The sequence below is a fragment of the Etheostoma cragini genome, chromosome 9 (assembly GCF_013103735.1).
Source record: "Etheostoma cragini isolate CJK2018 chromosome 9, CSU_Ecrag_1.0, whole genome shotgun sequence".
NCBI classification, from domain to species: domain Eukaryota; kingdom Metazoa; phylum Chordata; class Actinopteri; order Perciformes; family Percidae; genus Etheostoma; species Etheostoma cragini.
In genome coordinates this window covers 4,773,780-4,783,039 of record NC_048415.1, presented here as the reverse complement: position 1 = coordinate 4,783,039, position 9,260 = coordinate 4,773,780, and the positions used below count along the sequence as shown (strand labels likewise).

The 9,260-nt window shown below is 37.8% G+C and overlaps 1 protein-coding gene across 1 annotated transcript; it reads left to right on the top strand.

Annotated features, from left to right (window-relative positions):
* Nucleotides 1-955: 955 nt before the first annotated feature.
* Nucleotides 956-5,936, top strand: LOC117950216 (E3 ubiquitin-protein ligase RNF14-like). Its single transcript, XM_034881013.1, has 7 exons — nucleotides 956-1,244; nucleotides 1,563-1,693; nucleotides 1,816-2,799; nucleotides 3,681-3,759; nucleotides 4,091-4,288; nucleotides 4,876-5,048; nucleotides 5,187-5,936. Exons 1-7 carry the CDS (start codon nucleotides 1,091-1,093, stop codon nucleotides 5,313-5,315), a joined length of 1,848 nt encoding a protein of 615 aa, XP_034736904.1. The 5' UTR covers nucleotides 956-1,090; the 3' UTR covers nucleotides 5,316-5,936.
* Nucleotides 5,937-9,260: the final 3,324 nt, after the last annotated feature.

Below are 9,260 nucleotides of genomic sequence, written 5' to 3'. Positions count from 1 at the left end.
TATATATATATTTATATATATAATGTTTCTCCCTATCTGTGATATTGCCACAGTAACACTGAATGGCTGAATTTACATATTTTCAAACAAGTACCAAATTTGTACATATGACTTCTTTTATATCTAAATTTTCTGACTAAAGCAATTACTGTTGTTGATCTTCATTTTCATAATATCCTCTGGTTAATTTTTGAATTAGAAAGAAGTACGACAAAAATATTAACTCAAGTTCCACTTTTTCATAGCTTTCAATTGCATCTCGTGGTCTTCATCAGCCATTTCATTCAAATAAAAGTACAGAAGTTTTAAAAGCAAATTGGACATAAAGTACTTGTTCTGCATAAGAAGTACCCTGTGACTGATATCATATAGGACATTTTTAGATTATACAACACTGTGCAAGCAGCGTTTTACTGTTCTGCAGCTGGTCATGTTGGAGTGAGTTTCAACAACTTTATATATTGTTTTTTTACTTTTTTAAATGATATACAATGGTCCCCAACCTAGGGGTTGGGCCCAAAAGAAAGAAATGGGGATAAAAGAATGAAATTAAAAGAATTTAAATCTTAATCAGAAAGGGAACTAGTAACTACAACTGTCAAATACATGTATTTCCTGTTGATATTTATTTAAGTATGTAACATAAAAATGAAAATAGGCTACTCAAGTAAAGTAGTCTACTATAATTACAATAAGTAAAATAAATACAGACCTCAAATAAGTGTATTTTTGTTTGAATATCTTATCCAAATCGTCGTTACAGTATTATATGTTGGCTATTTGTGCAAAGAAAAGCGTGTTTAACATGGTTACCGTAAATGACCTAATGCCCGTTTTGCACATAGGTTTTACATAATCATAACAACTTGCTGCTCTATTCTGCGCACTATACACCTATGAGTCAGAAGACAGGACGGGCAACCGTGGACCGGAGCAGGCTGGCGTGACGACAAGCTTTTTTTGTTGTACTAAGACTTTCAATTATTGTTCAAAGAGAAAAAGCAACCAAAATAGCTGCAATTCCAGATGTCTACTAAAATCCAGCAGGAAACGAATTATTCAAATCTTTCTCGTGATTGGAGCTGGAGCTATGAATGCGGACATGGAGGAACAGGAAGACGAACTGCTCGCCTTCCGAAGTATCTTTGATTCGGAGGAGTTTGTCCGGGATGAGTCGAAGTCTGCCGGAGAAATTCGTGTATCTGTTGAGCTGCCTTCAGACTTTATTGTGGCTCTGAAAGAAGGTAAGCCGGTATTAGAAATATTATATTGTTATGAACAGAAGGGTGTAGATTGTGTTGACTTGGAAAACATGTCTTGTCAATTTGCTTTTCATGGAAAACTACCCATTGAATAAAAAATGAAAATGTGTCATGAATTAACAGTAGGCCTAACAGTCGACTGAAATGAAGTGTTATGTCTGGATAAGTTCAGTGTCCCCACAGGCTGTGTAAAAGCAAGAGAAACAATGACTAAACCAGGAATGTGTCTTTAAGTATTGCATATTTAACATACTGTACTTGAGTCGTGTCATATTGTTTTTTTCCTTTTCTTTTCCTTAGGTGAAACGCCGAGGCAGTATGAGTTATCATTCCTTCCACCTCTGGTACTGACCTTTGAACTCCCTGAGGACTACCCATCCTTCTCCCCTCCCTCCTTCACCCTCACCTGCAGCTGGCTGACACACACTCAGGTAACAAGAAGAAGCCAATAAAAACAGTATGAGTCACGTTTACAACCTGCCATGTAAGCTGTATGCAGATTGCAGAGGGTCAACAAAGATTACATCAGTCTATTTGCCGTCACCTCCCACAGCTCTCTGCACTGAGTGCTCAGCTCACTGATCTCTACCAGGCCACCGGGGGTGCTGTAGTGCTCTTCTCGTGGGTACAGTTTCTTAAAGAAGATGCCCTAAGGTTTCTGGACATCCATTCTCTGTTGGAGCTCCCCTCTGATGAACACAGCACCCAGTACAAAAGCCAGGACTCCTTAAATGCTGCAAACTCTGAAGCCAAAAATAATCAACAAACTACAAAGACCGGACCCACGGATAGCCAAAGCTGTAATGTCTTAGATGCATGTAAACCAGACCTCCCTGCACCATCGTTAGAAGTTGAGCATCCAATACTGATTCTTGATGATGGCCAACATCCCTCAATCTCAGACTGGAGCAGCACAGACTCTCATGGAGCTGTGGCATTGATCCAAAACACTTCTAATGATTCCAACCATATTGCAGAGGCCTCAGGGTCAGAAACGAGGGGGGCTGAACAGAATCTCCAGACACCCGAGTTTAAGGCTGACTTAGAGAAGGATCTGTACGCAGCAGAAGGCAGATCGAAGCGTCTTCTATTTGCCCAGTCTGAGCAAAGTGGCCAGGAAGATTGCTTAAAAAAAGGGGATGTTTCAGTCTCATTAACACTTCCCTCTAGCTCCTCAGACCCACAGAATCAAAGTGAACAAGGGGCTGCTTCTCTGCCAATCGACCCCAGAGAATCCCCTTATAATGAAACCCAAACGTTCCCTGGTCTTTCCCAAACTCCCTCACAAACTCTTCTGTACCAGCTCTTGAGCTATAATGCGGCTCAGAAAAAGAAAGCGTTTGCCAGCACAGTGTTTGACTGTGGTGTGTGTTTTGTGGGCTGGCTCGGTTCGGACTGTGTGCAGTTGCCCGACTGTGGCCACATCTTCTGCAAGGCCTGTCTTGCCGAGTTCTGCAAGCTCCAGATAACAGAGGGGAACGTCCGGGCTGTCACCTGTCCTGAGGCAGACTGCTCTGCCACCCCTACACCTGCACAGGTACAGTCCTGACCTATCTATGTGTATGTTCTCTCTACCAACTAGAGCTTCTCTTTAAATGTCTTTCTTGTGTTTTAAGGCTTTGAGATGCTTAAAACAAAACATCTGTGCTGAAAGAAGTATTTATATCCTTTACTTAAGTAGCAACACTACACTTTGAAGATTCATTACAAGTAAAAGGCCTGAATTCAAAGTAAGAGTACATAAGCATAGTATAAAAGTTAGTTACTCAATATGCAAAATATTATATAAATATATCAATTTATTTATAAATCGTTAAAGCATTAATATGTTAGTAGTGGTTTAATGCTGCAGGTGAGATGAAGCGCAATTTAGCAACTTTATGCACAATGTCGGCATTTTCATAAATAACAGCATCATATTTGGAAGATGATTTTGTATAATTATTTTGAATTTGTAGAGTCACTAATTAACTCTAGTTGTTTAACTAAATATAGTGAAGTCAAAAATAAAGATTTTTCCTCTTAAATGTAGTGGTCTAAAAGTATAAAGTAGCAATACATGGAAATGCTAAATTGCCTCTAAACTGTACTTCAGTACAGTTATTAGGTAAATGTACAGAGTTAATTTCCAACACTAACGATGCAAATGTGATTTCTGGTGACAAACTATATAACGGCAATACGTTTTCTACACTTCCACATACTGTATGTAGTTCTGACATGACATTTCTTGTTACTTATGGATGTTTGCAGATGTACACCAATACCAATATCTGCAATAATATCAGTCGATATTTCAGTATAGCTCAACAAAAGACACAGCTATTTAATAGCAAAAATAAATCACTTGCATTTTACTGTAATTTAGATGACATGATTTCCTTGACACACACTTTGCCGATTTTCCCTGTTTGGTAGGTAAGGCGTCTCGTAGGGGAGGAGCTGTTTAGCCGCTATGATCGTCTCCTGCTACAGTCAACTCTGGACTGCATGGCTGGTGTGTTTCCCTTATATTCTTGTAATTCTTGTAGAATGTATTCAAAGCCTTTATACAGAGAAAATATACCGCTTTCTCTGGGGAAGTCAGAAATTATATAAGATGTTTTTCATTTGTCGCTGGATAGAAGTGTATTTAAATGTTGTTTTTGAATTGTTTCATATGTTGCATGCCAATTTGCTATATGCAATCCAACTGTGAAAACACAACTAATAAAAGAAACAAAGAACATTTTTGGAACAATATTGTTATGGGGGGAAAAAATCCTTTTAATTTAGGTTGCGCTCTAGGAGGAGTCTATTCTTATGTCTCTTTATTTTCCTCCTCATAGATGTGTTGTACTGTCCTCGGCGTACCTGTGGTTCAGCCGTTATTTTTGATACATCCAGCACTGTAGCTCTGTGCTCTGTGTGCAGCTTTGCCTTTTGTGTCAACTGCAAGAAGACTTACCATGGAAAAGGTGACTGTCGGTCGAAGAGAAACGTTGAGACGGAAATACAAGCCATTACAGACCTGCCACAGTCAAAAGGTACACAAGCATAGGCGTGTCTGTGTGTGTGCGTAAGTATGTGTATTGTTGCGTAAAAAATTGAATGTGTAAGAAAAAAAAAATCTCTGCAAATATTTGCTACTATCTAAAGTAACTATTAATTAAAGCTGTCAAATAACTGTAGTTATTTATGTGTTTTTGGGGGTAGTGATTGTGCAGTGGATATGACACATGCCTTTGATGTTGGAGACCTGGGTTTGATTCCCACTGTTGTACATCAACCAATGTGTCCCTGAGTAAGACACTTAACCCCTAGTTGCTCCAAAGGCGTGTGACCTCTGATATACAGTATATAGCAATTGTAAGTCGCTTTGGATAAAACCGTCAGCTGAATGACGTATATATGATGTAATAATGTAATGTAATTTACCTCTGAAATGTAGCCGAGTAAAAGTACAGTATATAGTGTAATAATAAGAAAAGACTTAAATACAAGTACCTTATATTTATGCTTGAGTAAATGTACTTAGTTACATCCCACCACTGGTTTGTGTGGATGCAGATGTTTCTGGATGCGTACCTGAAACAGTGCTCTGTTTTGCTGTGTGTGTGTGTGTGTGTCTCAGAGGGGCTAAGGACTCTGTTGGACGACTATGCCAGTGGAAGTAAACAGAGGCAAAGCCTCTTGGAGAGCAGATACGGCCAAAGTAGAATGCAGAGCACTATGGAGGACTTACTGAGTGAACACTGGATGGAATCCAATAGCAAGTACTGTCCTCAATGCTTCTGCAGAATAGAGGTATTCAGTTATATACCTATTACCTTATTGGCAACTTATTTGCACACATGAACTCATGAAAACCGACATGTTTACTGACACTTTTGTTATGCTGTAAAGTTCTGACTGTATCTTTGCTAATGCATTTGTGTGTTGTAGAAGAACAGAGGATGTAACATGATGACGTGCTCTAACTGTAGACAGCTCTTCTGCTGGATCTGCCTCTCCAAACTAGGAAGTGGTTCAATCCGACACTTTGTGGACAGTCCTTGCTACCAATACGACTAGTGCTGCTGGTGCTTCAGGTACCTTTACTACCAGCCACTGGCCACCAGCTATGGAAGGAATGCAATAAACAAATGTTGCACATGGTATGCTGTGTTTAACTTTTTTAGATTTTTTAATGCACTTTTAACAAATACTTGACAATGCACATAAATGTGGATTTAACAAAAAAATAAAAAAAATAATGTGGAGCATATACTTATAACCCTAACACATTTTAAATCTGTCAGTAGGGAAAGAGGGACTTAAATATTTTAGTAAAGTAAAACTAGCAATACAATAGTGTCAAAGTACTTATTATGCAAGATGTCTGATTTCAGAATATTATATTATTGGGTAATAATCAGTGATGCATTAATGTGTAAGCAACCCTATTGCTCCAGCTGGTAAAAGTGGAGCTCATTTTAACTACTTTATATACTGCTAGGTAGCGTAATTGATAATAATAATTCATCCATAATTAGTCAATTTATATTTATATTTCATCCAAATGTTGTCTAAAAAGTACCATATTTACTTAATTAAGTGGGGTAGAAGTATAAAGTAGCATGAAAGGGAAATACTAAGTACAATTAGCCTATCTTAGTAATTGAGTACAGTAATTGAGTAAATGCACTGGCAACTGTACAATAAAATATTATAGGATAAATGGTATTTTGATACAGATGGGCCAATTTATACAAAAAAAGCCCTAAACATTAATTGTTTCACGGTCATTCACAAAATCACACAGTGTGTCATACTGTGTTCTGACCAGGAGAGGGTGCTAAACAACAAGAATGTCACAACAGCTTGGGCACACTCTCAAATACCAAAGAGTGTATGGAGCGTCCCATGTCATGCCGTCCCGTCTCATGCCGTCTCACCTGATGCCATCCCCGAGCTTCTACTTTTCAAAATAAAAGCTCGCATCTGGAATAAAATAAGCTTGCGTTGACTATCATGCTATGAATAAAATACTTAAAAAATATATGTCAGTCTATAAAATAAATGCAGATATAGGCAAACTAAAAAAGTCATTCTACCCACCTGGTGCCGTATGTCCCAGAGCTTCTACTTTTCGAAATAAAAGCTTGCATCAGGATAAAATTCTTTAAACAATAGCCTCTCTCTCTTACTTTACAAAGTAAAAGCTTGTGTCAACTTATCATGCTAATGAATAAAGTACTTGAAATATTTGTTTTTTTAAATATTTAAAAATATATATGTCCGTTTCTAAAATAAACGCAGATTATAGACAAAGTAAAATATCCTTTTTATGGCTGCAACTAGGAGCCTCTCCCGTCTCATGCCGTCTTGCCATGCTGATATATTGAAGAATATTGTATATAAGTACATTGCATTTGCAGCAATGTCCCAGTGAAGTGTGAAAACAATATAGAATACAAAATTAAAAAGGTGTCTTGGAAATAGTGTAACATGTTTATTTTGTATTCTTGTTCTTGTGCGTGCAGATCCTAGTTATCCCTCCTCAGGAAATCCTGCCGTTAGTTGGTAGAAATGGCTGCATCGCTGAAGCAGGTTTCATCAAATGTAGGCTACGTTAATAGTTCATCTATGGCAAAACTGATACTTTAACAGTTTTGAATTTTTATCAATTGATTGCAAAACACGTGGTCACAAATTTACCTGTGACTTCATCTGGAAAATTATTCGCAATTTCGTAATTTTGACCCTCTGAATTCACCGTTGGACACAATCGGCATGAGATGAGACGGCGTGAAACGGGACAGCACAACATGTGACGCTCCAGGCTGCAGCCACACCCGTCTCCAAATACCTTTACACGAGATACCTCATGGTTATATCAAGAAGAACTCTTTATCATTCAGTATTTATTAATTAAACAATGAATTTGTGAAAACGGTTTACAAATCAGGGTGTTTATACTAAATAATATATCATAATATATATATCATAATATATCAGGCTGTCTGAGACATGATCGGATATCTACAGCTCTTTCATTGTGAGCCAAACAAAATATTGGCCCTATCTCTCTCTCTCTCTCTCTCTCACCCCCCTTCCTCTTCCTCTCCCTCTCGCTCTCTCTATCTCTATCTATCTATCTCAATATGTGTGTGTTTGTGTGTGTGTGTGTGTGTTTCAGGGAAAGGGAAAGTTTCCACACAGAGTTCATCACTTCCTTGTAAAAAAACTGTTTTGTTTGCCTTACTGGCCTTCAGTCCTCTAGCAGGGGCTGTGTGTGTGTGTGTGTGTGTGTGTGTGTGTGTGTGTGTGTGTGTGTGTGTGTGTGTGTGTGTGTGTGTGTGCTTGTGCTTGTGCCTGTGCCTGTAAAGCTTGTTTTTGTGGTCCATGTGATGAGATGTAAAATACAAATGATTAGAAAGGGCAATCAAAAAATAATACTCAGGGAACAAAGAACATCAATTACAACAAGAAAGCAAGAAAAAAGAAAAGGCCACCAAACAAAAATGGACTTTTAAATGGATTAAAAAAAATGTATAAATACTGCATAATAGCTTCTTTGCTTCCTATGTGGTAATAGCCAATACGTTTAAGTCAGACCAGTCTAAATGAATGATAATGTACAAGTGGAACTGCTGGATGTGTAACTAAGCAACTGTTTCTTAGTGAGAAGATGATGTGTCAATGTTATGTTTACAACTTGTTACCACTGCCCCCGGTGTCCAAAAGTATCAATTATTGCAGATTAAAATGGCCAATGTATTGGTAATTTATTCAAGAATTATTGTTGCACCTAAGATTCCCCATAGTGCTCAGAGCCTTGCACTGATTGTAAAAGATATTAACTATATGGCACAAATGTACTAAAGTGCAAACCAGTGTCAGTACATAATACTCCACTAGCTTGGTAGTACACCTAAATACTTAATAAAGACAAGCATTTTAGGACATGCATTGTGCAAAATAGAAATGAATTTTAAAGTACAAAAATCCCATGTATAGTAAGTATTAATAGCAATTTACGTGCATGAAAAGTTGGTCATACATCTAATGTGTCAGTACTCCATACTAGAGATGTTCCGATACCGCCAAAAATGCTGGTATCGGTATCGGGAAGTACTAGAGTTTATGCACCAATCTGAAACCCCATAATAAAGCCCTAAAGATTATATAAGTTAAAGTAGTTTATTCATGTTCTTCTTCGTTACAACTGACTATCAAACTGTATGATAAAAGAAAGTTCTTTGGCGTTCATTGTTTGTGTTTGTTTATGTTTCACACAGAGTGTAATCTGAGCCAGACCAACAAGAAAGATAGAAATCATATCGCATCCATACAGGGATCGTAGTATACAGCTATTAAAACATGATAAAATATGTGAAACGCTGGTATCGCATCAGTACTCGTTCTCGGCCGATACGCAAGTTCAGGTATCATAATCGGTATTGGGAAGCAAAAATTGGTATCGGACCATCTCTACTCTACCTGTTATATTTCTTTACTATTGCTTGCCAGTGTTCATCATGTCAATCCATTACATCATCTGCTATTATGAGTCATATTTCTTTAGCTCTCTCCCTCTTTCCCTCTCTCCTTCCCGCCAACCAGTTATGTCAGATGACCGCTCACCAAAAGCAAGGTTCTGTCTAAGTTTTCTGCCCGCTAAAAGTAAAGTTTTACCTTTCCACTGTTGCACCAAATGCATGCCCTTTTGGGAATTGTTGGGTCTCTATAATTGATATTATATTAGTATTGTATATGGTATAGACCTACTCTATCTGTAAAGTGTGCTGAGATAACTTCTGTTATGATTTGACACTATAAAATTAAATTAAATTACTGGCCCTAATTTAAGCACTTATTTAATTGCTGCAAATTAGAAAGAACAAGGAAAAAAATCCTAATTTAAACGTGAGGCCAATACACCACATTTCAGGCAATCTGTTCATAAAGTTTGTGAGATATCCTGCTGACAGGCAAACAAACAAACTACCGGGGCACAAGAACAGCTTTCTTGGT